We start from the raw sequence: 27,992 nt of genomic DNA, 5'->3' as shown, positions 1-27,992 counted from the left end.
TTATTCAGCAGTAAGTCTCAGAGGCTGAAAACACTCTAGGGCTAGATACGATTGTACAGAAGCTAGAAGCTTCCAGGAGTAAGCCAAGAGTAGCAGATAGAGGCAATAAGCCTCTGAGACAAAAATCCTATGAGGCGAATACAAGATAGTTTATAAGTTAAGATAGCAGGAGCCACTACCAGAGGAGGGAATTAAAAGGGCAAAAAGGAAGCCCATGCTATCAGTTGCAACGAGAGACTCCGCTAATTCACGGATTTCAGTACAGACAAGGACAGATGCAGACTTGTGCATGTCCACACATCCTCTGCTCAGTTCAGGAAGGGCTCAGGAACAGTGACATCTGAACAGCAAGGCACACATCCAGAGTCCTAGATGTCATTTCCCCTAGAATAGGACCACAGAGCAGCAAAATCAGCTAGTTCCAAGGTGAGTGCAGAAGCTCAAGTGAGCTCAGAACACATGATGAAGCAACAGCTCAAGGAGCCTCAGGGACTGCCCCTTGCCACGAGCTGGGCCGTGGATAACCGGAACATGAAAACAGGAAGAGTAATGGACTATAACTCATTCAAACATGACTATCTGAGTGTGCCTGAAGTTTCTAAAATGGCAGTTTAATGAAGAACTAAGTAATTGCAATCTTTAAGTATCTCTACACTAAATACTTAATAATTGCAACAGGAGAAAATTTAGCTTACATGAAGAATTCCAGGAAATACCTTAACCAAAACTAGGGTGGCAGCAGCAGCAGCAGCAGCAGCAGCAGTATCACATGCAGAGACACAGCACGGCCAGCCAATTCCCAGAAAGCCGGGCTCTAGGAATTACAGTGAGTGGCCCTTGGGAACTCAGGTCTAAGGAGCTCCTCAAATCCCACACGTCAGCTATCCCTTTGGGCCCAAACTGTTTGACCGGTATGATTAAGGCTGAACACCTGCTTCTTTGCATCTGAGAGCCTGGAATTCGGAGCAAAGAAACAGAGAATGCCTGTATGACAAGCATGGAACGGGAATCTTGGGCATGAAGCCTGCAAAAAGCTTCCCATGATGTCACTAGGCAGGGGAAATTCAGTGTCTTGTGTCACTTCACTGGAACAGGGCCTCCTGGAAATCAACCTGGCTTTGTCCTTTGCTCTGTATCTTTTTTCAGTGATACTATTGGCTGTGAGCATGACTGTATACTAAGTACTAGGTCCTAGAAAATCAGCACAGGGACACTCAAATACCGAGGACACACTCCAATTACATGCCACTTAACAAGACTCATATGAAGACATGCGCCACAGATGTAATGTATGGCTTCGGCCTGGGCACCATTCATCTAGCAATTCTCACTGAGCCTTAAGTGCTAACACTAACAGTAAGAATGTAGGAGTGGAGCTGGAGAGATGGCACAACCGTTAAAGGCTAAACTCACAACCTACATGTAGAACTGGAGACTGCTCAGTGGAAAAGAATGCTTGCGATGCAAGCACGAGAATCTGCAAAACCCTCAGTCAGGTACAGTGGTGCACACCTTTTATCCCAGCACTTAGAAGGCAGAGGCAGGCAGTTCTCTGAGTCCAAGACCAGGCTGGTTTACACACGGAGTTCTAAAGACAGCTAGGGCTGCATGAGAAGACACACACACACACACACACACACACACACACACACACAGCGACACTGCACATGGCAGGAGGAACATGAGTGCAGAGACAGGAGGATCACTGGGGCTCACTAGCTATACCTAGCCACAGTGAGTGAGCACAGGTTCAATGCTGACCCTATCAGAGGGAAGATAAGGCAGAGAGCAACTGACAGGAAAACCCAGTGTCCACACCCTGCTCTGCACAATCCACATATGCTAACACCGCAACACACGCACGAGCGCACGTGCACACACACAGTCAGTCAAGAGGGAGTACTCTATGTACAGTTCTGCAGATCATTTTCAGATAAAGAAGCCTCCCCCAACATCCATGGCCAAAGACTCCTTAGAGTAATTTTGAAAGAAGGAGGCAAAATAGTCCTACCCAAGCCTGAAGACCCGAGCTCAATCCCTAATGGTGGAAGAACAAGTGCTGACATGGTCCTCTGATCTCTGTGTGATCCCCCCTGCACATGCATCAGCACCTGCACACACTCACAACACCACAGTCTGCTGTCCTAACTCGGAAGGTGCGGGCCTAGGCCCTACCGTTTGTGTGCTTCCTGCTTGCTCCGGCATTCTTCACAGTAGTATTTATATTCACTGCACAGAGTTTCTGTGTTACTAAACCCTCTGTGAAAAATACAAAATGAGCTTGTTAGGTGAGGATTACTAATTCACTTAAAAATATTCTAAACCAAAAGTAAATATTAAACTGCAAAGGAAATAATTCTACAAACCTTAAGCAGTGAGTAATTGATGTGTTTTGTTCCACGTCAACAGAAAGGTCTAAAAAATCTTCATCTTTGCTGCTTATCTGTAAAACAGGAGTTATTTCAATGACCAGAAAACTAGTTTCCAGCTGCTAGGTGAAACGTCCTATACTCAAAAGACAACAACTTGGTCTGAAATACCAAAAAAGCACTGAGCAACTGTCCGCCTCTTACATCTCCTGTATGAGAAGACATGGAACACCTGATCAGCTCATTGGCTGAGGACGAGAGGATGAGAATTTCACTGCCCCCCAGAGTGATGTCACACACTCAGAAGCGCAGGCTCCCTCTGATAAAGCAGCATTTCTCTTCTGAACACTGCCCAGTTGCTTTAGACCAGATCAAGATCAGGACTTGCAGGAGGAGCCTTCTAGGCTAAAGATCTGGATGGGGCCCACTCAGCTGGCCTATGATAATGAATATGGATTGATGTCCTTGATGCAGAATGAGCCACAGACAGTGAAACTCGGGGGAAAATGGGAAAAGGAAAGGCAAGACGTGCTACTGAAATCAACCTTGGGAGAAGAGAGGAAGACAGAGAGAGGCACAGCGGTGGTAGCCGGCTCCTTTCGGAAACTCTCCACTGTATCCATGCACACTTAACTCAGGATGCAGCCCATTCTTTATTTTAACACTGTCTGGACATCACTGGTCAATCTTTGTTCCCTGCTGGGCATCTTGAAGATAAGACATGCTGCTTAATAATCTTCTACTACCCTCTACTCACCTTCTCTGCGACAGAGCTAGTTCTTAAATGTGTGTGTTATCAAATAAAGAAATGATGTGTATTTACACACTATGGAGAACACCAAGATTTCACCCCCCAGCTTATTTGGATAAAGGCAGCAGCATGAGCATTTACTGTGAACCAGCATAACGACGGCTTAGGTCTTAAGAAAATTCTCTGCAATGTATAGTGCAGGCCACAGAGATTATTGGTAGAAAAATAGCACCCACCCCATACAAGTTATATTAATAAATAGTCAAACATTTGAAGAGAAAGGCTAATATCGCTTTCTCCTTCAAAAAGGTTTCTTCTCAGTCTTCCCCATTCAATACAAACCTGACTTCAAAGGACAAGTCTCCCAGAGGCTCCAAATCTACATGTAAGTCTCAACACACATACATTTCTCAACATGCTAAGTAACTATTTTGTTTTATTGAAGACTGAAGTGTGTGTGTGTGTGTGTGTGTGTGTGTGTGTACATATGCTTCCAAGACCCTTATGTATCTTCTAATCTTACATGGTTCTAAAGCCTCTTAAACTACAACACCATGATGCAGACTGCAGTGAGCACCTGGCATCCTCATGACAGGCAAGCAGCACCTGACACGGCTACACAAAAGCACAGGCAGGGCCTTCAGACTGACAACTATGCTGAGGGACTTACAGTTTCACAAGTAAGACACCTGGTTTCATTAGTTAATGTTCCCTGAAAAATCTCGTGGACCCACGTTGGGTCTGGTGTGCTGTTGTTATCCTCACTGTCCACGTCTCCATTCCGTAATCGGCCATTTTGTTTCTCCTGTTTTCTTTCTTCTTGCAGAATATCAGCAATTGTATTGAGTAGGTAATTTAAGAATTCATGGGCATCTTGTTGCATGTAGTTGTCAAACAGCTCTAAAAAATAAAACAGGAAAGTGAGTGTCTGGTATAAAATCTGGTACATTTTATCAGAACTCAAAGCACATGTTAATTTTAGACAATATACAAGAAAACAGACAACTCAACTACTGGAGAAAGTAAAGTCTAACTGAATTGGAGGAAACTGAAGTCAGGATGAATGACGGCTTTGAAACCACAGCACTAGGAATCCATGCCGGGGAGGCAAGCAGCGGCTGATCTGTATCACCTGGGCCCTTCCACAAAGCTTCAGCAAAGGCACACCTGTCAGTCCGAGCGCGACACCACTTACTAAAGAGGCTGAGTGTACTCTGAGAGCTGGGTTGAGGGGAAGTTACCAGGCCATGCACTCAAGAGTGCATTTAACAGGAGAGGGGTGAGGCTTTTCAAGACTCCTCAGGTGACTATCATGCAGACAGGCGTGGATATGGCATCAAGAATTTTCCACTCAGGCCACACGATCACTACAGTCTACTCGACTCTGAGCTCCAAGAATGTTCCTTCCCAGCAGCCATGGATATGACACAAACACTGGCTGTTCCTTGGATCCTCTAAGTGCATGTGAGTTCTCTGCAGTCAATAGGCTCAGGCCTTGCTTTGTATATTACCTGGGGACCTTATTTTACAAGGACTGGAGAAAGTAAAGTCTTCCTGCTAGGAAAAAGGAAGCCAAAAAATAAAATAAAATAAAATAAAATCCACCCCACCACACCCCTAGCAATATACAAAGCAGGCCTACCAACTGTGAGCCTACTAACTGAAAAGAGCTGTACTAGTACACTGTATTTTTATATCCACCACGCATAGTAAGAAAAAAACCAAAGCACACACAGGGCTGGGAATATAGCTCAATGGCGGAGCACTTTCCTAGCATCATGAGCCCCTAGGTCAACTCCTAGCACCTCCCCACATATACACATATGCATGCCAACACACACTCACAACAGTGGCAAGTATGGCTGTTGGACCAAGACTGTCTGAATGCCGCAGGCAATGCGGTGTCATTGACCTGAGCCATGGTCCTCACTCGACACCAGAGACCCACCTCGTGCAGCTGTAACACAGAGTCTGAGCACTGAGAACACAGCACTCTAAGCTCAAAGTAACACCAACTCCTAGACCTTCTTTGCAGAGGTAGAAGAAGAAAACCAACCAGAAAACTGACAAAGAAGATGAACAGGTGACACAGACTAAAAATTCAGATACATAAACAATAATTAACTAACTGGGAGACAAAAATTCAAACACGGAAACCACGATTTTGGCCGTCACTGTGACACTGTAAGAACATGCCTTAGCTGGCCTGAGTGGGAAGGGCCGCGCTCTCGCACTGGAGCCGGGCTGTGGGATGACTGGCATGTGCTGAAGGGCAGTCTGCCTGGAGGGTCTAACAAAACGCAGTCTAGCTCTGGCAAAGTGCAGCCAGGTGAATCTGACCCGTATAACAACACAAGTCTGGCAATATCCTAAATGTTTATGAAAAGAACGGGTGGCTTATTTAAGTCAGGATATGGCTCTGCTGTGGTCATGAGGAAAAGGCCTCCATGAACAAGCATGGCTACATTTCCAAAACACTCAGCAGGAAGGAAGCGGAGCATAGACCGGCTCCATCAACCCCGACATGCACTTCATACTTGGAGATGAGTAAGTGCATACAGAAAGCTCTGCAAAGATCCAGTTGATTCGCAGGCACTTCCAGTTTTTCTGTAGATTCTCTTAGACCACACAGCATATTGATTATACACTGAACAATAAAATGCGGTGTGTTGTGCAACGCCCCCCCAGCACCTGCGTGCCGCACACCCTTCCCATCTGGCTGCTTAAGCCCTTTGAATGTGTTTCCTTCCTTTCTTAGACATGGTCTCATTCCATAACTCAGGCTGGTCTGCCACTCAGCAATCCTCATGCTTCAGCCTCACAAGTGCTGCGATTCTAGGTGGGGGCCGCCATTCCTGTGCCTCAGCTTGCCCCATTTCCACCACAACTTACCCAGCCTAAGGCAAGCCCCTCATTTGGCCCACAGAGTCTCCCTGGGAATATTCTATACTGAGAATACCAAGTCTGACCTGCAGATCATCTGACTTGAAGCCTGCCTCCTGAATTACTTCCACACTTAAACCCATTCTGCAAACTTCAATCTCAAACCAATACAGTAGGAATGCAGCTGGCACGGCCCTTCACCACAATGGCCCACCTGCTGGATTCCAGCCCCTGAAAACCCTGTGATCCACATAAGAGCTCAAACCCCAGGAGTCCCAAGGCTGTCACTAGCCCAAACAGACTTAATTAACACCAACTTGATCTTTAGCGCTCTATACCTGCATGGTGGGATTTGGCCATCAGGGACAGTTGCTCCAAAGCACTGTGGCCCACTTCTCCCTCCTGCCCAGCAAGAGCACCGCAGCCTGCCCTGCACTGTGTGCATGCTGCTGCCACTCTACAAACCATCTCAGCATGTTCCACCCGGGGCCATGCACATCACGCTACAAGCTCTAAAGAGAAGGTGAGAATGGACGCCAATGACCTCTGACCTTTGCTCTCAATGTTGCAAACCTTCTCCTGCCGCACTACTTCCTAATACTGGGGCTCTCTTCACTGCCCACCCTCCCTGATGCTTCGGGGAGTTGTGTCTCACACTCTGCTGCTCTCCAGCCTATGGCTGCCACTTCTTCTCACTTGCTTGAGTATCAGAGCCCGCCAAAGAAAAAGCATAAAGACCTAGCCACACAGAGACACCACCCTTTCACTGACTCTATATGCCAACTTCTCCCAACTCACGAACCACCCCAACATCCACGGCAACTTTAATATCTCAGTGTCAAGGCCACTTCCTTGAATGGAACCTCTTTTTCTTTAAAACACAAAAAACAGCAAAGCAAAATAAGACAGCTTTTTCACTTGCTCACTAGTTTTAAGAACCAGAAAACTGATAAGAAGACATTAGAAAATCAGAACCGGCCTGAGTGACGCCTCTTACCTGTGACCCTGACACTGGAGGCTGCGACCTAGTGCGTTTGATGCTAACCTGAGCTATAGAGTTCAAGACTAGTGTAAACTTCAGAGATGCAAGGGGGAGGAGAAGCAGGGGTGAGGAGTGAAGGGAGGCAGGCAGGCTGGCCTTCTGAGGACAGCTGGGAACCCCGTTGCCAGCTCTGCTGATCCCCTCAGCACGCGGGCAGCACACGCTGGATCAATGCCACCATCTACAACACTGTAATCTCCCTACAACCACTGCCACGGGTATGCACGTTCTTTCAAAACAACTATGTTTGTCTTCCCAAAATGCAAACGAATTTTTAATGAAAATCTTCTTGGAGAGGAGAAAGGGGTGGTCCACGGAACAGTGACTTCAGATTCATCAAAAACGCCCTTACTATCTTGAACTTTTAGAAATGATACACAAGGCAGGGCAGCAGGCTCCTGAGTTTTTAGTAAATATTAAGCTCAGTATACCAGCATCTTGCAATTCTGGGAAGATAGCTACTTACGGTTTAAAGGGATCAGCAGGATTACACAAATATCAACCCGCGAGCCAGAGGGAGGAGCTGAAGGGTTGCACGATCTCATTTGAAAACACTGGTTTTCTTATGGGTGGTCTTCCACTCTACTAAGTATTATAACGGGAAAGATGGACTTCAAAATTGCTTTGGTAACTTAAACAAGTTTGTTCATTCATTCATTCAACAAATATGTAGTAAGAGCCTACTATGTACCAGGAACTAGATTGTGTGCTGGGAACACAATGCTGAGGAAAAACAAATGGGTTCCCTCCATCATGGAGCTGACAGTCTAATGGAAGAGCCAGACAATTTCATTATTAAATAATGTATGAAAAGAAGATCCTTAAGTCCAACACAGCTGCAACATTAACACAAAACAGTAAGACTATGTCACTGCTTATAACGACCACGTCTTCTTCCTAATACAGAAACAGCTAGAGCTTTCGTAAGAAAACACTGTGCTGTTCTTGGGTGAGACAGAACTGGCTAAAGTAACTATGAGAAATGTACTTCAACCTTTCAAGTAAGTGTCATTTGCAAACAACTAGTATCTGCTCATTTGAAGAACACCCAAGCTTAAGTCGCGTATTTATGTTCTCACAGACACAAGACTTTGTCATCACTCCACAGCACCTGAGAAACCGTTCTTCACATTCAGAGTTCTTCAGAATTCCACAGAATCCAGACACACTGCTAGCACAACAGGGGTGGCGGTAGGGATCCAGGATGTGCTTAATGGTTTTATTTGAATGAATGAATGAATGAATGAATGAATGAACAAACAATTGAATAAAAGACAGATAGATATTAAACAGCTATGGATATGTGCAAAGAAAATGTGGCTCGTAACAACTTGAAAAAATGTTATACAGACACACATATACATATATACATGTCATATATAGTATACATGCTAAGATTTATGAAGTCAGGCAGAGCTCAAAGCTACTGATAAGGCCTCGGCTCACCTTAACACCTGTGAACTGTTCAGCTGACAGTGAGCATTCACAGTTACCTCACTGACCTGTGCTGCATGTCCTCCACAGTAACCTGGCGAGCCTACAGGAAACAGCATTGGCTAGAGGGCTCATGTCCTCCCTGAGGACTGCAGCAGACTCTGTACCAGCCCTGCCCTACCCCTTGAATGCTGTTCTTGCCAGCCAATTAGGGCTCTTGCCCTAATGACAATTACAGCCCCTGACAGCTTCCCCGATCTGGGCCACGGCCGGCCTGCACCTAATGTCTGTATGCACCACCCTGCTAACTGCCAACCTCCTGGCTGTGTACCTCACAGCACTTTCTGCTCCACCATGCTCACCCTAGGCCACCAGGTGGCTTCAACATGTTGAGCCTCTAATCTCACTTGATCAAGAGTGTTCCAGCACCCACACCCTAGACAGCCACTCACACTTCCATGACACCTCTGCTTGCTTCTCCTTCCTAGTAAAGCCAAACTGCATACATAGTTGTTGGCACCTGCCCTCCCCTGTGGAGGGTCCGATTCCTGAGGGCGGATTTCTAGATTCCCAGGCCTCCACAGAGCTAGTGCACCACAGGAAATCAGTATGTAATAATCAATGCAGACATTGCCGAGTCATCAGAGACAGCGTAACTGTGGAGCTGGAGGAGTTACACTACCTGTGGGAGCCCCTGTGCTTGTGCAGACACAGGGAGTTAAAACCTAACAAAGACTTATTGAGTGAATAGAAACCAAAGTCTGTTCCTTCTCCAAATACCAAAACAATTAACAAATGGAAGCAGCATGCGTAAACATAACCAGAGTGACTCTGCACTGAAAATACCCGTTGCCTCTAACCCAGGACAGAAAAGGTTAAGTCAGACAGGGCAGTCCAACAGTGGGCACCACCAATGCTGAGATGACCAACATGTTTCCCAGAGATTTAACATAAAGCAACAGAAGGAAAACATGCGTCGATGGATAGGACAGTAGACCACTGCATCTGTGTACCCCACAGAATTCTCAAGAAGTCCAAAACCCGAGGTAAACACAATGTTCTCCAAAACATATTTACAGATGTCAGCAATACCAAGACATAAGGATTCTTTTCTAGTAAACTGATTTCTGAAGTTGAGCAAAAAGAAATACAAACTATGTGAAGACACATTTATCATAAATATTTATTCTGGCATCTGTCTCATTGAACAGGGATTAAGTAGGTCTGCTGCTTTATCAATTTACTCTTCCTAAATAAAAAACAAACAAACAAAAAACCTTTAAAAACCCTCTACAAAAATGTCTCAGGTTTTGGTAAACAGAAGTCTTCAAGCAAGTAATTGAATAGGACGTTCAAACACTGTAACTTCAAGGCTTGGGCTCATCTGCTCACTCATACACATGTAGTCCCTGCCCCCCCCCCCTTCTCTTCCCTCTGTGTGTGTGTGTATGTGTGTCTGTGAGTTGGTGTATACTCAGCTTGACCTGTGCCCAGCATGACTCAATCAACCTTAAAAAAAAAAACAAGTCATAGTGACTGCATTCCAAAAGCACAGGTAGTCAATTTATAAGCCAATAATAAAGGCTTATTGATACACACCTGAGAACTACCTGTCCTCTGCATAAACAGAGGCAGGGTACAGTTTCTCAGCAGAAACCTGCAGAGGTGAGCATCCACACAGACAGAGGACAAGACTGCACCACATTAGTTTAATCCACACTCCAAAGGCTTGGTCTGAGTTCCTTTTTTTTTTTTTTTTTTGACCCCTCTTTTTTGGTTTTCAAGATGGGGTTTCTCTGTGTAGCCCTGGCTGTCCTAGAACTTGTTTTGTAGGCCAGGCTGGCCTCGAACTCAGAAATCTGCTTGCCTCGGAGGCATGCCACCACCACCTGGGCTTGAGTTTCTTAAAAATATAAAAAGAAAAACTGTGCAGATCTGGAATCTAAAGAAGTAAATACCTCTCATGAGAGGGAAATGTGGTCTATAAGAAAGACTCAAGTGTCTGGTAGATGAGGAAAATAAACACCTCTTACATTGCTTCAGAATGCCCATCAGCTTCAACAATCGCCTCGCCTCTAACTGCACAGTTCAGGCTAGGAGTGAGGGGATAGCTCTTATAAGACTCATTTTAATTCACGCAATGAACAATGTAACTGATCACCTTAAAGGCACCATACCATTACTCAACAAGCAGTGTTAAAGACCTCCTCAGTCATAGCTCTGTGAGTATCTACATGATAGGCAGACAGAACTCAACAACAATTCAACATCATTCCTCCACTGACTGAAGTATCTACACCGAACAGGAAGATGGACCCCATGGTTACCCAACTCTCATCCATCCTTCTGAGGCAGCAGCACTGTCAGAAGAGACAGAGCTGGCTTAGGAAGGAAACCAAACACCAGCGTTACCACTTCCCAGGAACTCTACAACCTTGGGTAAAACAACGAACATCTCATGGAAGAAGTGTCTAACTTAAAGTCTTAGATAAATTAAGGAAGAGAAACAGATGGGGAGCAGGCAGTGGTGGCAGTGGCGCACACCTTAATCCCTGCACTCAGGAGGCAACACTCGGCAGGTCTCTGTGAGTTCGAGGCCAGCTTGCTCTTCAGAATGAGTTCCAGGACAGTCAGGGTCATATAGAGAAACCTTGTCATAAATAAAACAAAAAAGCAAAACAAAACAACACCAAAAAGTCGGTAAGAAAAAAGATGGGGCTTCTCAGTAGCTTCACTGATGTGATTTTGTTTTGTGAGCAAAGGGAGGGAATAATGGACCCTCTATTTTACGATTTTTGTTTTTAGAGAAATGAATTAACATAGGAAAGCAATGTACAACCAAGGAATCGAATTCCATGGAAATGTTTTGCTTTGTTTTGCTTTCTCTTAAGAAGTGGATGCAGGGATATAGCATCTCGGGTGGTCCAGGCTGGCCACAAACTGGTTATCTCCGTGCCTAGTCTCCTGAGTGCTGGGGTTCCAGGCACGTGCCACCACAGAAGGCAAAAACAACCACTCCTGATAGAAATGTCAAGTGGGCAGAAGAGGGCAGGCGTTTCTCACTCACTGGCACGTGGGATTTAACTGAGTAACACACTCCCAAGACTGATCACACTTCACATGAACCTCTGGAGCTGAGACAGGAGCCCCACATCTCTGCTTCCCTATAGGCGACTGTGTTTGAATACTTGGGTCCAGTTATTGATGCTTTGGGGAAGGTTATGGAACCTTCCAGAAGTGGAGACTTCCTACAGGTAGTAGAAGACGGGGGAAGACATGAACTTTTACAACTTGATCCCACTTCCTGTTCTTTCTGTCCTTCCTGTGTCAGGCTGAAATGCAGTTTCTCCGGTGGGCAGCCTCCAGTTCCTGCTGCTGTTTCCCAGACAAAACAAAACACTCCCCTCTCAAGATGAAAGTCAGAACAAACTCTTTCTCCTTGCCTTTGTCAGAATATTCTAAAAGAACAGCTAACACAGTGTGAGGTATAAACAGATGATCCTCAAAAAAAGTAAAATAAAACGCAAACCATGTGTTCTAGCGTGCCCTATCTACCTTCCTAGCACATGAGCAACAGTACTTAGGAAACAGAGGAATTACCGTTTTCTTTCCGCAGCCTTGTGATGAACTTCTTGGGCGGGATCACGCCGACCTTCTTCTTCTGGGTTGCTATGCTGTGGAAGAGGTCTGCCAGGCAGGTGAGAAGGTTCTCCTTTTTTCTGGGCTGACTCTTGTATGCTAGAACTTTTTCCCGAAATGGACGACAAAAATAAAGTGCTTGAAGAACTGAGTTGCAGTAGCAGGTATTCCCAAACTACAAGAGGAAAGAGTGGCGCCATTAAATGTGAACATCGCAGCTGTGCCGAGCAAGTCGGCGAAAGCAGAGGACTGCGCTCTTCAGTCCACAGCCCATTATTCTTAACTCTGGTCAGATCATAAGTGTTTTATGTTTTTTAAAATACAACTCACAGGCCAGGTGCGGTCCCTTTAATCCCAGCACCTGGGAGGCAGAGGCAGGCCGATTTCTGAGTTCGAGGCCAGCCTGGTCTACAGAGTGAGTTCCAGGACAGCCAGGGCTACACCGAGAAACCCGAAAACAAACAACAAAAACAAAACCCTCAACACAAACTCTTCCAAGAAATATACTAAAGTAAACATTTTCTAACAAGATCCCACAGGTGCTACATACCAAGCACAAACAGGAAACTAAAAACTAAAGATGAAGCTGACCGGGACGTTTCTTAGTCATGAAGGGTCAGCCTTGGAGGATCAGAGAAGGCGGCCGGCAGTGCTGGCCATGGCGTCGCCCTGCAGGTCTCAAGGAACGCTGCTGCCTTTGCTCAACTCCTACTTTCTCTTCAAAAGCACAGGAAACACCACGTCACAGAGCCAACACAGGTGATAATTCCCAAATGGAACCATCATAGTTAAAAGCAAATACAGAACCTGCATAGAGTAACAGCAGCAAGGCAGAACCAGTCACACCCAGCCCATGGTTCCAGAGTTAAGAAAGCTTAAAGCATGGCAACCGCAAACCTTCTGTTTGCATGTTCTTCTCCAAGAGACGAAGCCCTCAGAACAGCTACAGTCATTTTTTAAAGGAAGGAAGGAAGGAAGGAAGGAAGGAAGGAAGGAAGGAAGGAAGGAAGGAAATAAATTAAAAGGACATGAAGGCTGTGAGAACCAGTAACTTCCCATCTTCGTGCCTGCTCTGGGGAGCCAAGCACTGGCTTCAGAAAGACACTGAAACGAGACTTCCCAGAACATGTACTGAAGTGTAGGCTGCAGCTCACTGGTACTATTGTTACCTCCAGAGAAAGTACCCTGCAGAATCCACACCACTGAGACTCATCATTAATTAGCCAGCATCATTTCATCTGCAAACTAAAAGCCAAACCACAACCACAGAAATCTAACAGTCAGAACACTGTGGTTCTGTCAAAGAGAGATTTGCACAATAATCGGCATTTGGATATCCTTATCAAAAGATATATAACAGGTATTTAACAACTTCCACAGAAATACGAGGAAAACCAGATTACCTCATAGTTACATCAGAAATATTTAAGACAATAAGGATACATCATCTGTAAAAATACAAGAAGCAAACAGCAGCGGCTGAGAAACCTGAGGGCATCAGCAACGTGTAAACGTGTAGAGACGACCAGAGGCTCTGTCTTAGTCAGGGTTACTATTGCTGTGATCAAACACCATGATTAAAAAGCAAGCTGGAGAGGAAAGGGTTGATTGGGCTTATACCTCCACATTTAGTCCATCACTGGAGGAAGTCAGGACAGGAACTCAAGCAGGGCAGGAACCTAGAGGCAGGAGCTGAAGCAGAGGCCATGGAGGGTGCTGCTTACTGGCTTGCTCCCCATGGCTTGGTCAGCCTGCTTTCTTTTCTTTTTTCTTTCTTTCTTTTTCTTTCTTTCTTCCTTCCTTCCTTTCTTTCTTTTTTTTTTTTTTTTGTTCTTTTGAGACAGGGTTTCTCTGTGTAGTCCTGGCTGTCCTGGAACTCACTCTGTAGAACAGGCTGGCCTCAAACTCAGAAATCCACCTGCCTCAGCCTTCCAAGTGCTGGGATTAAAGGCGTGCGCCACCACTGGCCAGCTGGCCGGCTGGCCGACTGCTTTCTTATAGAACCTAGGACCAGCAGCCCAGGGATGGCCCCACCCACAGTGGGCTGGGCCATCTTCCATGAGCTACTAATCAAGAGCATGTCCTACAGGCTTACATATAGTCTGATCTTTGGGCAATTCCTTAATTGAGGCTCCCTTCTCTCAGATGATTTTAGTCTGTGTCAGACTGACATAAAACTTTCCAGTGTAGGCTCCCACCGTGACAACAGTTCTGAAGTAAAATACGCCCATCCCTGAGCTCTGCCATTGGATAGTTTTCCTTTACTTATTCAGTTCGATTAAGGAAATCATTAAGGAGATTGATTGATTGATTGTTGAGTCTTTCTCAACAATCAGCGTATATTAAATCCTCATAATAATTAATAAACCCCTGTGGTCATTTGAATATGCTTAGCCCAGGGAGTGGCCTCCTATTAGGAGGTATGGCCTTGGAGTAGGTGTGACCTTGTTGGAGGAAGTGTGTCACTGTGGGGGTGGGCTTTGAGACCCTCCTCCTAGCTGCCTAAGAACAGTCTGCTCCTGACTTCCTGTGGATGAAGATGTAGAACTCTCAGCTCCTCCAGCAACATGGGTGCTTCCTGCCATAATAATGGACTAACTCTGCCCCAATTAAATGTTGACCTTTATAATAGTTGCCTTGGTCATGGAGTCTGTTCGCAGCAGTAAATCCCAAACGAAGATACTACACACACACACACCTTTCCTTTTGTTTTTCAATACAGGGTTTCTCTTTGTGTAGCCATGGTTAGGCTGGCCTTGAACTCACAGAGATATTCCAGCCTCTGCCTCCCAAGTGCTGGGATTAAAGATGTATTCCTGGCTTAAAAACTTAGAAGAGGGAGCCACAGCCGCCTGGAACTAGAGTTACAACTGGCTGAGGGCCAAGTGACATGGCCTGTCAAGAGCCAAATTTTCTCCAGCCCCTAAAATACTTTTTAAAATTAATATTATTAATTATATGTGGGCATGCGTGTGTATGGCAAGCTAGCATTTTTACTGTCCAGCCATCTCCCCAGCCACTAAGAAAACACCTTCTCCACTCGTCCAAGCAGTCCAAAGGCTGTGAATTAATCTAGAAGCCTTTTCCAGCCCTTTGCAGACCATGCTGCTCACTCCCACTCCACTGCCCTGCTTCCTTGTGGGAGCCAGCTCCTTCTCTCCACATCCTGTCCGGTAGCAGATCACACCCATCTCATCGCATCTGTGGGGAAACAGGGTACCTCGACGACCTCGACAACCTAGCTAGAATCCCCGACCAGCTTTCTCTGACCAGGAAATCTCTGGCATCTCTAGAACACAACCCAAAAATAGGCTGTGGCTACCAAGTAGAGAGACGCAGGACAGGAGTGAAATCCGGTTTTGTGATTTGTAAAAAAACAGAACCAGGATGCCTTCACCTAATCAAGCCCATAACCCACAGAGGCAAAAAAAAAAAAAAAAAAGACTTTATTCTTTCTTCTCCACACCAGGCCTTTCTCCAAACAACTCAGTTTAAACATTCATCATAAGAATCTAGGAAGGCAACGTAGTTTTAAAAAGCTTTTGAACTGTATTTTTGCTTTAGGTGTGCAGGTGCTTTGCCAGCATGTGTGTCTATGGACCACTTCCATGCAATGTCCAGGGAGGCCAGAGGACGGTATACAATCCTGAGACTGCAGTTACAGGTGGTCGGAAGCAACCATGTAAGAGCTAGGAACTGAACCCAGGCCCTCTGCAAGAGCAGCCAGTGTTCTAACCCCTGAGCCTTCTCTGCAGGCCCAGCATCCTAAGTTTACTGACAGGGACCCACAGGAGCCCCACAGTAGGTTACTGTGTGCACCGGAAGAGGAGGGTGAGAAGTGCGCGGCCACGACAGGCACAGACACAGCAGTGAGAAGACGGCACTACACTGTCTGCTCTACTCAGTGTGTGTCCTATACTACAGACATTCAGAAGCTTGTCAATCCTGCAAGCTCCTCGCCAGCAAATACCACGGATGTACTCACACAACTACGTGATCCAAGTTCAAGACAATGTTTTCAAAGAATTTAGCTAATAAAAATGTTAAAACAGATTAAAAACAAAACCAACCTGTAACTAAAAATACTTAACCAAGTGATCATCAACAATGCTGAAAACAATCCCTGTGTGTCTCCTGCAGGCTAATGAACTGGTTGTCTCACTGTCTTGCAAACACAAAGGGCCTGGCTCCCACAGGTGAGTGCTTGTTGATGACCCTACCTTCACAGCCCAAAAGGGACCCCATAAGGCAGGTCTAGCAGCAATTCTTCCATATGTACTTCCTGGAAAAGCAAAAAAGCCTAGAAATGCGGCTACTTACAGGCTGAGGGAAGCAGCCTGTCCCCTAAACTCTGAAGTGTCTTCCCTTCCTACAGTTCAGGAGCATGGAATCATCCAGAGCCTTGAGCACACTGCACAGTGCTCCACCACCCAGGATGTCCGACCCCATGTCAGAGTTTCTAGAACAGCTCCATGGATACAGTAAGGCTAACACTACACATACATTACAGACAAGAACATGACTTAAAATACTGACCTCTGAGTTACCCAACCCACTCCCCCCAGGTCCAACATTGTTGTTTTTAAGCAAAGCTGGAATTTTAATTTTAATACAGACTTAATTACACACAATAATACAGAAATTCGTGCTTATGAAAGGGCAGTTGTATACCTCAAGTGTGGGTGCAGGCGTCTCAGGAAAGTTGAGCCAATCTTGATATTTAAGGGGCACCTATGAGTAAGTAGTGTTACAATTCTAAAAATAAAAAAGCAGCCAAGCTAGCAAGAGAAAAGCAGAGAGAGATGGAAAAAGTAAGCGCTGGGAAGAAAAGGTGGACGCAACAGAAGCTGTCTCAAAGTCTAAGTAAGTCACAGGAAAGCCCATCGCCTCCAACCAGATTTACATCTGAGTAGAGTCCAAGGCTCTCGGCCACCTTAACTCTTGGGTCCTGAGACCCCTCAAGTGGCAGGATTTGTATAATAATGAGGCATGAAGATCAGATAATAATACTGAGGCTGTATTCCATCCATCAAACAAACTCGGTGGTTGGTCTCTCCACAGTTTACCCCTCCTGTTTACCCTGGCCTGGCTGCTACGTGGTTTCAAGCACAGACACAGTTTATTCATACACTGACTCAGGACACCTCTTAAAACAACAACTCAAAATTAGCCAGACCTGAATACGATACAACCTGACGATCGTCTAGTGAGAGCGGCCATTCTGGACAGGGCTACGGAGTTTCACTATCAATGTGGCTTTGTGCCTTATCTACGACCAAGACTGAAATGTCCAGGGCAGACTTGGAACTAGGAAAATAATGTTTTTTCTTTGTTGAGTTTCAGTTGTATAAAAAAACATGTTCAGTTAAATTCCAAAGTTCTTGCCAGGCTTTAAGGACAGGGCACAGGGCCTCGGAAGCCTTTACATGGCCTCACATGTGTGATACTGCTAGTTAAAGAACTCTTAAATATCACCCGACCACTTGTCTAGTTAGAAGTCAAACTTTTGCTATGAGAATTCTGTTGCCAGAACTGTGAAGTTAGGCTGAAGGTCTTCAGACCTCAGACAACTTTACCTCCTTGCAACTACAGGTCATTTTAAATCCTAATGACGCAAACGGGACTCTTTTATCGAAGGAGGAAGTGCACTGACTCAGTGCTGCGAAGCTTCAAGGCTGGAACTACTTACATTGACTAATCCAAAATAGTGCTCGTTGACCGGAAACTGTTCTGGACCAATCTCTTTCTCTAATGCCGAGGCATTGGCGCCCTGTAAGATGAAAACCACAAATATCAGGATTTACAGTATTTCTATAATGTCCAGTCATACAGGCTGAGATATCCTTTAAAAGGCCATACTCAAATTACAGCAAACCAACATAATACAAAAACAAAGAATGATACTAAAAATAGTTCTTAATCACATGACTAAATACTAATTCACACAAATTAGTCAGGAATCATGGTCCTAGCACACTCCCCACACCCAAGCAATCAAGGAAAAACTTCTGACTTTTATACCATAACAGGACAAGACTTTGTTGTGGCAACCACCTTGGAGCCAAAAGGAAGGAAGGAAGGCCTGCACAGTAATGGGCAACAGGACTCCTTAAGGATGGGAGACCAACTGTGAAAAGCTGCCAAGGGCTGGACCAGTATCTATAACCCATTGGTCTAGAGGAAGGCCCAGAAGTAACAGCCAGATGGCCACAGGGAAGCAGCAGCATCAGTGACCCTGCACAGCACAGGAACTCCCAATAGGGAGGCAGACTTTCTGGGATCAGAAACACTAGAAGAAAGGGAGCCGGAAACCAACTGACAAGCAGGCGACAGACAGACAGACAGACAGACAGAGCATGCACTTCCTCCCATTCACATCAACATCATGTCAGCCTCCGTCTGTGCCTATGCTCTCCACTGCCACCTCCCTAACTCTGCTTTCATCTCTACTCTTCCTTTCCCCCCCAACCCCCCAACCCCCGAGACAGGGTTTCTCTGTGTATCCCTTGCTGCCCTGAAACTCACTCTGTAGACCAGGCTGGCCTCGAACTCAGAAATCTGCCTGCCTCTGCCTCCCAAGTGCTGGGATTAAAGGCGTGCGCCACTACACCCGGCTACTCTTCTCTTTTTGTTCTTCCAAAGCACAGTGGGCCTGACTGCTGAGCCCCGTCCTCCAGCCTCCTGAGCGCTGGCACTTATCTGAGCACATTTATTATTTTTAAAATAATGTATGTTTTTAGTTATGTGTATTGTGTATTGAGTGTGGTTATTATATGCATGGGTGTACAGGTATCCCTGGAAGCCAGAGACATGAGGTCCCCCTGGAGCTGGAGTTACAGGCACTGTGAGCTGTCCAACAGGGGTGCTGAAGTGGTCTGAGGTCCTCCTCAAGAACAACACCTGTTTGTTCTGCTGAGCAAACTCTCCAAAACCTGGTCCCACTTCTTTACCTCTTTCTTTTCAGTGTACTTTTAGCCAAGAAATAATCCAGTTCCACAGGAAGACACGGAAATGCGCCTGACTCGTCACTGCCGCTGGGAGAGCAGGAAGAGGAAACAACTCGTAGCCACAAGCCAGGCCCCACAGAAACCTGATTCACTGGTCAATGCAATTACAACACTGAACCCACTCAGGAAAGCAGCTCAACAGTGGCCTAAAGGAAGTGTTTTTTCTACCCCACAAACAGCAAAATTACGCACACTGTGGACAATGGATTCAATTCCCCCCACAAAAAAAGTTCTAGCAAGATGCTAAGAAGTTTGAGTTCTGAGTAAAAATTACTAACACGGGATAAAACGCATAAAAAGCAAGAGGCAACAGAGCACAAAGCTGCTAGGGCAGAAGTGCCGGGAGTGGCAGAGAGAAAGGCCAGCACTGCGCACAAAGAGCAGCCGCTGGGCATGAGCCTGAGACCCCAAGGGTCAATCGCGTTCTTAGAAAACACAGAATACTCACAGTAGTCGTAATAAAACCTGTGATGTCTAAGAATCAAGTCAGGTTGCTTTAACCTAGTTTCCTGTCAATAGGTGGCCAATTAAAACTCATTTCATTAAAAACAGAAATACTGCCAGGTGATGGTGGCTCATACCTTTAAACCCAGCACTCAGGAGACAGAGGCAGGTGGGTCTCGCCAGCCTGGTCTACAGCTACTGCACAGAGAAATCCTGTGTTGACGCCCCTCCCCAAATATTTTACAAAAACCCAATCCCATGAGAGGATGAGTCCACTATGGAAGGAGAGAAACCAGGCATGGTAGAACACCACTGCACTGTACAGCTACAGGCCTAAGTCTCGGCTGGCCACAGCGCCCAATGAATGACGGCTGCTTCTCTGCCTGGACCTGGGTCTCCTGAGGAACAGAATCCCATAGCCACTGTGCCATCTTTCTATCCACAAGTAGGCATGGCAGCCCATTACACTTCACTAAAACATGGACGGTACAATGTAGGTCAGTCCGCCAAAGACCAATGTCTAGAACAAAAAGATAGGGGGAAGCCAGCCTCACAGGTCAATGTTGTTATTACAGAGAATTATGGTGTTAGATATTAGATATAGATAATTAAGGCACACAGATAATAAGAACTTGCAGGCCACAGCAAATGCCAGGTGTATCTCTGACTGTCCAGGACAAATTTTTGGAAAGATGAGGCATTTCCGTAAGAGAGATTATAGAGGATGACAGTGAAGCTGCAGAGACACTGTGGCCTGTCACTCTGATAATAAGTAGTAATGCGCTAAACACTGCTGGTAAAGCAAGGAAACCATCCGACCGTTTCCCTCCCCGACATAGAAACACATGGAACAAGTCTTCCTTCTTCCTGTTTCAGAAATATAAAATCACATGAAAGCAAGCTGTACTGTTTTCATTAAAATAATTCACTTGTTTACTTTAGGATAAACATGTCTGTAGAACTAATCTAGAAATCAGAAGAAATCTCCTGCCTCCAGTGTCTGTCCATATGTAAGGCCAGGTGTATGTAGGGGTGGTATTTATGAGGAGGACATGTTACTTTGAAGAGTTAATTATGAACAAAGTGCATGTTTATGTGAGAAGGCAATGCACTTTAATGAGAATTAAATGAACGTAGAGTGTTCAGAGCTGCTGCATAGGAATTATAAGTATGCATTGTGTTTGCACACTACACAGTTTATGCTAAACTATTGTTTCTCACTTTTCTTGTTTAATATAAATGGGAAAGTTCAATAAATCTTTCTCAGTTTCCTGTTTCAACCTTATTTTAAGTAGCACTTTTCGTTGCCAGGTTGAACATTGAACAGGGTCAGCTGAGGTCAGTGCATTAGAGAGCAGACGACCAGGAAGGAGGGAAGGGGCTGTGGGGTGTGGAAGCCTGTGACCTTGGAAAACTAAGAAAGCTTCTCGAGGGAAGGAAGCAGCCATGTAGCTGGGAGGGTGTGAACTCACATCCGAGCAGGCTGACAATTTCCCAAGTACATGGCAATGCAGACACCACGGCTTCATACTGTATAGGAGAACGAGGCTTAACCCTCATACCTGTCCTAAAAAATTCCTAAAAATCCACTGAGGTCAACAAATGATACAAGAAAACAAACCATATTTATATTAAGTTAAGAAGCACCAGAGAAGCAGAGGACAGCGCAGGATCAGAAAAGACTTCTAATTTGATGTCTGCCAAAAGCTGAGAAGTAGTGAAACTCTCAATCTGTATCCATCATCCTCTGGCCTCGATTGCTGAATTTAATTCTTGAAATAAAAGCCACACATGCTCAATGCTAGTACTCAGGAGAGGTTGAGGCCCTATGGGTTCAAGGGCATCCTGGTCTACATAGAGAGCTCTAGGCCAACCTGATCTACATAGTGAGTTCCAGGACAGACATAGCTACATTATGAGACCTTGTGTAGAAAATAGGAAGGCGGGAAGAGAGGAGGAGAGTGAGGGGGCGGGGAGGAGGAAGAAAAGAAAGAAGAGGAAGAGGAAGAGGAGGAGGAGGAGGAAGAAGAGGAAGAGGAAGAGGAGGAAGAGGAAGAGGAGGAGGAGGAAGAAGAGGAAGAGGAGAAGGAGGAGAACAACAACTCTTGCTCCAACACTGACCACCCAGCCTTCGAGGACAGGAATAGACTAAACTCTGGAATATTTGTGGCTAACATCAGGCAAGCCAGGGTTTTTCCTTTAGGGAGGGAACCTTACTACAAGCTACTTGGTGCTAGACAGCCCACAGCGAACTGGCTGAGTGGCAGCTGCCCATGCGGAAGCTGTACTCCCGACCTATTTCTCACATGAACCGCAGCATCACCTGGAATAACAAGGTGGCCTCAGTTTTCTCCCCAGCAAGGAAGGGAGCAGATCATACAGCATGCACTGCAAGCCCTTAGCATTGTGGTGTCATCAAAGTGGAAACTTAAGGGTTCTTTGGAAAGTCAGTTGGATGGTGTTTTGCTGGGGCAAACAGGTGAAGGAAAGTTTCCCTAAAATGGACACAGGTGTGAAAGGCTAAGGGGACTTTGCTGAAGCAGACACAGGAGAATGTTCTACTAAAGCAAGCATGTGAAACACACGTGATGAAGGATTCTGTGCTAACAACACACATGTTATTAGTCTGCCTTACATTGCGCAGTTAAGCTCCGATTGTCGGGACTCCATAGAGAAGCGCACCAGAAAACTTCTGGTTATGTGCTGCAGTTTGTTCTTCGGACTCAGGCAGATTGGATGCACATGCTAAGGCAAGGCACATGGAGGACACAGGATGTTTGGAGGGTATAAATAGGACTCAACAGAATGACACAGACAGAACATGGCTTGCTGGTACAGAGCAACACTTGTGGGTTTCAAGTCTTCAATGATTTTCACTTCCCTGAGACGCAGAGCTGAGAACTTCTAGTGTTCCTGCTGGTCCCTCCTGCTAACTTGAGGCTGAGGCCTGGCTGCCTCTGCTAGGTTGCATCACCATCACCGTCACCATCACCGATGTTGCTAACTTGACTCTACCAAACTAAACTGCTGGTGTACCCTTGGAGTGTTTGTGAGTGGATCAAGCTTCCGCTGCCTGCTAACCTATGAACTGAACTGCTGATTTCCAGACAACACAGACAGGAGTTGCTCCAAAGAACCTTTCTAAACAGGCCCACTTCCCCCATATCCCTTCTTTTCTACTACCTCAGGTGGGTTACAAGGAAGGGTAAAACATTTATGAACCATCATTAAAAATAAGGTTTGAGGGCTGGAGAGATGGCTCAGCAGTTAAGAGCACTGACTGCTCTTCCAGAGGTCCTGAGTTCAATTCCCAGCAAACACATGGTGGCTAACAACCATCTGTAACAGGATCCAATGTCCTCAGAGCAACAGTGTACTCATATATATAACATAAATAAATAAGTCTTTTTAAAAAAAGGTTTAAAAAAATTAAAGTTACAGTGTCACAGTACAGACACAGCTCAAATCTGACTTCTGAAAAAGATTTAATTCCTTTGAGCTCCACATTTACAGAGCCACACAGCAAAGACCACTAAATATGACCGGCTTCTCTAGAAACATGCAAATGAAGATGAAAGCCGGTGCATTTACTGCTTTTGCAGAAGCCCCAAGTTCAGTTCCCAGCACCCACATCAGATGTCTCACTGCCTAGAACTCCAGCTCCAGGGGATCTGACACCCTCTTCTGTTCTCCATGTGCACAGGACATACCCACATGAAAGCAGGCAGGCAGGCAGGTAAAGTTTGTAAATATTTCAAAAAGAAAAAATCTACACATCCAGAACTTTATATGCATCACCTAAAATTTTAGAATTTAATCCTCAAAACTCTTGAGATCCTAATTTTATATATAAAACCAGTATTCTCAGTTAAGCCCTAAGACATTTTTATTAATTATATTCTTTCTTCACTCTGTAACAAAAAAATTCTTTAGACAGAACAAATCCAGACATTTTAGCTCGAAATACAATTTTTCACACTTCAAAATGTTCATCTGCTCTAAGAAAAGAGGTCAGTGGCTATCCAGCCAAAGAACAAGGCAAAGCTATGCTGAGTTTCAGAAATGACATGAGCATTCTTCTAAAGCAACCTTTAATACTAATTTGATTTGAAATTATGATAAACTCACAGAAAGAAAGAGAGAGAGAGAGAGAGAGAGAGAGAGAGAGAGAGAGAGAGAGAGAGAGAGAAGTGGGAAGGAGGAGGGGAGGGAGGGAGGGACGGAGGGAAAGGAAAAGGGGGTGGGGAGGAAGGAGGAAGAGAGGGGGGACACACCAGAAAACACCTATTTCTAAGCACCATTCTCCACTGCAAAGCGCTGGCTGTATGTAGAGGGCAGATTTCACGGACTGTGGAGGTCACAGTTACAAGAACAGGACAAGGAGCACAGAGCCCGTTTGACATCTACTATCAATGCTGACATGATAAAGTCTGCGCTGTTTTAAGTACATGAAATGGACTGCCAGCCACACACAGTAATGAATAAAATTTGATGAGAAACAGTGTATTTATGGTCATCTCAAAAGTATCTCCCCAGAAATCAGTTACAAAGTAAAACACAGCAGTAACTTCACACTGGAAAAACCTGATGAACCAGTATTCATACTTGAAAAAAAAACTGTATCATGTGACTCTAATCATGAAGGAACATCAGCCAGACCCACCTGAGGAACAACATGCAGAACGGCTGCTTGTCCCACTTTCTGACCATGACAAGGTCAAATGAGACCAAAACCACTGACTATGCTATGAAAGAAACTGTAGATGGTCCAAAGAGATGGAGTGTGTGCAAACATCCCATCTGCAAAGCAGACTTAGCAAAAATGCAAATAACCAGCAGAGATCCTCTAGGCAGCTCTCCCACTTGCAACTTTCCTGGAATTTCCGATTGGATTAACACAGTCTCCACAATGGAGTAGTCTCCATTCACAAACCTGGAAAAAGTGGACATCAAACATGAAAGTGACCAGTATACACAAGAGCTTGCACTGCTTCTCAGCACATGGCCAGGGCAGTTTCCACCTTTCATTAGGTCTCGTGAGCCGGCACAGTCCTAAGTCACGCCTCCTTTCGTACTGATGGGCAGGTGTCTTCCCTGAGGAGCTTTGTCTCAGAGACTAAAGTTGAAGGACAGCTCCCGTACTCTAAGAGCAAATGCTCAAGCCCCGGGGTCCAGTCTTCCTGCGGGCAGCCCCGGTGTGCATTTCCTACCTACAGACACTGTGCTGCGCTCTCTTTACTGATCTTCCCTGTCGGTTTGTTTTCAACGTCATGCTGGAGTGCTTGCTTGCTCAGGACTGTAGTTGCTGTTGACTCAGTAACCAATCACTGTCTGTTTCTTCTCTCCATGGATGCCCTGTGGAAGGTGCTGGCAAAGTGGCAAGCCCCATGGCTTTGGCTATGTGGAAGTAAAGCGATTCGCTGACAGGAAAGACAGGGTCTTCATCTGGACGCAGTGCTAGTTCTCCCAACTCTCCCACAGTGAGTCACTGAGCATTCTTCCCAGAACACTCCAAGCCTTTACACCTATTTCCACTTTACAGTAATCAAAGGGCAAAAACAAAGGAGCACATTTAAAGACCACAGAAAACACTCAAACCCAGCAAGTCCTCGGTGTGACAACCAGCCTGCCTGCTCAACAGCCATGGAGGAAAAAGGAGGCTGCACTAGGTTGATGGAGACACGGCAACCAAATCAACAGCATGACTCCAAAGAACAAAAGACCACACAAGGCATGCTGCAAACAACCTGAGCTACTGAAATATGGTCTCAGTATTAGATGGTGTTAGTGAGTAAATCCCACTACTCTCTGGGTAAGAAGTAGAGATGGGCTCAGTCAGTTAGTGGTTACCAATCTATTTGGAGCCAAGTTCAATTCAAAGAAACCACACATGAAAATAAAAGTAAAGCCTGGCATAGTGGTACATACCTTTAACCCAGCACTGTGGAGAGAGGGGCCAGAGGCAGATGGATCTCTGTGTGTCTGAGTCTACATAGCTTGGTCTACATAGCAAGCTCCAGGGCAGCCAGGACTACAGAAATTCTGCCTCAAAAATGAAGAGGAAAACAAAAAAGAAAAAACCAGCGAGGTGGAGTGTGCTATAATGCCAGCATTGGGAGGGAGACTCGGACAGCCCACTACTTGTTGACCTCCATGTCAGTGAAAGGCCCTGTCCCCAGCTCTTCCCCCCACCCCCAAAAAAAGGAAGTGGATAGTGCCTGACTGAATTACAGCTGAGGATGTCCTCTGGTGTGTTCGCTCGCGCGCGCGCGCGCGCGCACACACACACACACACACACACACACGCACACGCACATGCACACACACACAATTTATATCATCATGAAGCAGGATGGGGGCACTGGGACATTTGGGGCCCTGGGTAGTCTGGAGATGCTACAGTCTAAACAAGCTGATGGCAGTGGGCCAATGCCCCTCTACTTACCTCTCTAGGTAGCTACACGAGCTTATAGTGAAGCTGGCTCAGGACAACCCAGTCATCTTGTGCATCAGACGATAACTCCCGCTAGTGTCCCCACTGTTGCTCACTTACCCTGCAGCCACTTAAGAGCAGGCAGTCCCAACAGCCTGAGCCATGCTCTGTGGCCCCACTTTTGCCTCAGGAGCGCCTCTTTTGCTTTCTAACTATCTGCTCTATCTACACAGGCTTCATAATCTCATTCTCTGCAGGACCGATGAGGCTCAAGATGACTGCAGTTAACAGATCTTGCACTTGCCTCCAAATGGCCAATCTCCCCCAAGACTGTCAAAGCTCTGACACTTCCCAGGGAGTTTCCCTCTTGGCAAGATGCACTGTCTTGCTTTTAACAGAGGTAGTCCTTAACCAATTCTTTCCATCAAACTAAAGCTACAATACAGATGAAGCGATTGATACCTGTCCAAGGAGCTGAATTTAAACACTTTCTGCAAAGAAAACTAAGCTCCAAGAAGAGAATCTATGGGAATAAGTTGGTTCATTGATGTCCTCCTACATGGCCATTTTCTTCCAAAGTCTGTTGTTCCACATGGGTAGCTTTTCTGAAGGAAAGGCAAATGAATAACCTCAACTCACTAGCTCCCACAGAACTTACTCTACATTACTCGGCTCCATTCACTCAGAATCTACTCATCACTGTGAAACATGAGCTCAGATTTAGTTCCACAGCAGGACTTATTTGTCACAAAAGGCTAGCTGCTCCAAAGTCCTTTCTAACAATATATTTTTTTAAAACACTAAATTTTTATTATAATAGACAAACAATTTTAAAAATGTGTTAGAGGACTACCAAATGAGAAAAAAAAAAGTTAACATCAAAAAGTACTTGATTTAAAGAGTACTGGGGTGCTGGAGAGATGACTCAGCAGTTAAGAGCACTACTGACCCTCCAGAGGAATCCAGACTGGGTCACACATCTATATGGCAGCTCACAACTGTCTAACCCCCCCTCTACTGAAACACCGTCTTCTGGCCTCCTCCGGCACTGCATACACATGGTACACATACAGACAAAACACTCAGACACAGAAAATCAAACAACTCTCAAACAGTAACTGAACGGGAGTAGAAAGTGGTACACACTGGGAGGCCAAGGCAGGCGAGCTGTGAGGCTGAGACCAGCCTATCCGCAGAGCAAGACTATTCCAAAACCACACTATGACAAACAGAGCTAGATTGCTACATGAGAAAACACTCACTGTGTGCTGTTTGACAAGAGCAACTTAACAAGAAGTGTTTACTGTGGCTCAAGGTTTGGCTTTGGTGGAAGAAGGCATGGAGACACCTGAGGCAGCTGGCCACACTGCATCCACTCAACAAGCAAAGATGGACACTGGTGCTCAGGTCAGGTCTGGAACCTCTATACGTAGAAGCGTCCCCCACCTGTACTTAGGCTAGGTGACCCCACCTTAGATATAAATCTTTCAGGAAATCCTCTCAGACATGCTGACACCCAAGATCAACCTCCACACTCACAATACAAAATGGTGAAGGGAAGACAAAGACACAGGTAACAGAAAGCAGACATGAAAACTAGATGCTGTCTCACTAACACTAGAAATGAACCAGTCACACAATCTAAACCAAAGGTGGAGGTTATCAGACTAAATCAAATAAAATCCCAGGCTGAGGAGATCTCATTGGTTAGGGAGGCTTGCTATGCAAGCATGAGACCCTGAGTACAGACCTCTAGCACCCACGTAAAACCCACTCAAGGCCATAAGCAAACCTGGAACCCCAAGCCAGTCCAGCAGAAAATCAGAGTTCCAAGTTAATCAAGAGACTGTGTCTTAGCAGTGACAGAAGAGGCCTTCACACAGCACACACTGTACATACGAACTCATACACCACATTCACACACACAAGAAAACAGAGTCCCTAACTGTAGGCACAACGGTAGGCTTGATATCTAGCTACTGAGGAGGCT

General features: G+C 45.6%; 1 protein-coding gene across 3 annotated transcripts in view; it reads right to left on the bottom strand.

The window, feature by feature from the left end:
* The window catches only part of Usp12 (ubiquitin specific peptidase 12), a 51,118-nt gene that overhangs the window by 8,023 nt on the left and 15,103 nt on the right, over positions 1-27,992 (bottom strand). Inside the window, exons 2-7 of one of the 3 annotated variants that reach the window (XM_076923931.1) lie at positions 17,808-17,888; positions 16,790-16,849; positions 12,080-12,293; positions 3,791-4,020; positions 2,367-2,443; positions 2,176-2,259 (exon numbers count right to left, since the gene is read on the bottom strand). In XM_076923931.1, the coding sequence (XP_076780046.1) occupies positions 2,176-2,259; positions 2,367-2,443; positions 3,791-4,020; positions 12,080-12,293; positions 16,790-16,849; positions 17,808-17,888 (746 nt within the window). Of the gene's footprint in view, positions 1-2,175; positions 2,260-2,366; positions 2,444-3,790; positions 4,021-12,079; positions 12,294-16,789; positions 16,850-17,807; positions 17,889-27,992 lie in introns of those variants that run through there. The other 2 variants (XM_076923932.1, XM_076923934.1) reach the window with 2 other exon arrangements.

Source organism: Arvicanthis niloticus, chromosome 24 (assembly GCF_011762505.2).
Source record: "Arvicanthis niloticus isolate mArvNil1 chromosome 24, mArvNil1.pat.X, whole genome shotgun sequence".
Classification (NCBI taxonomy): Eukaryota; Metazoa; Chordata; class Mammalia; order Rodentia; family Muridae; genus Arvicanthis; species Arvicanthis niloticus.
Note: the sequence above shows the minus strand (reverse complement) of the source record. Positions and strands in the feature narration are given on the sequence as shown.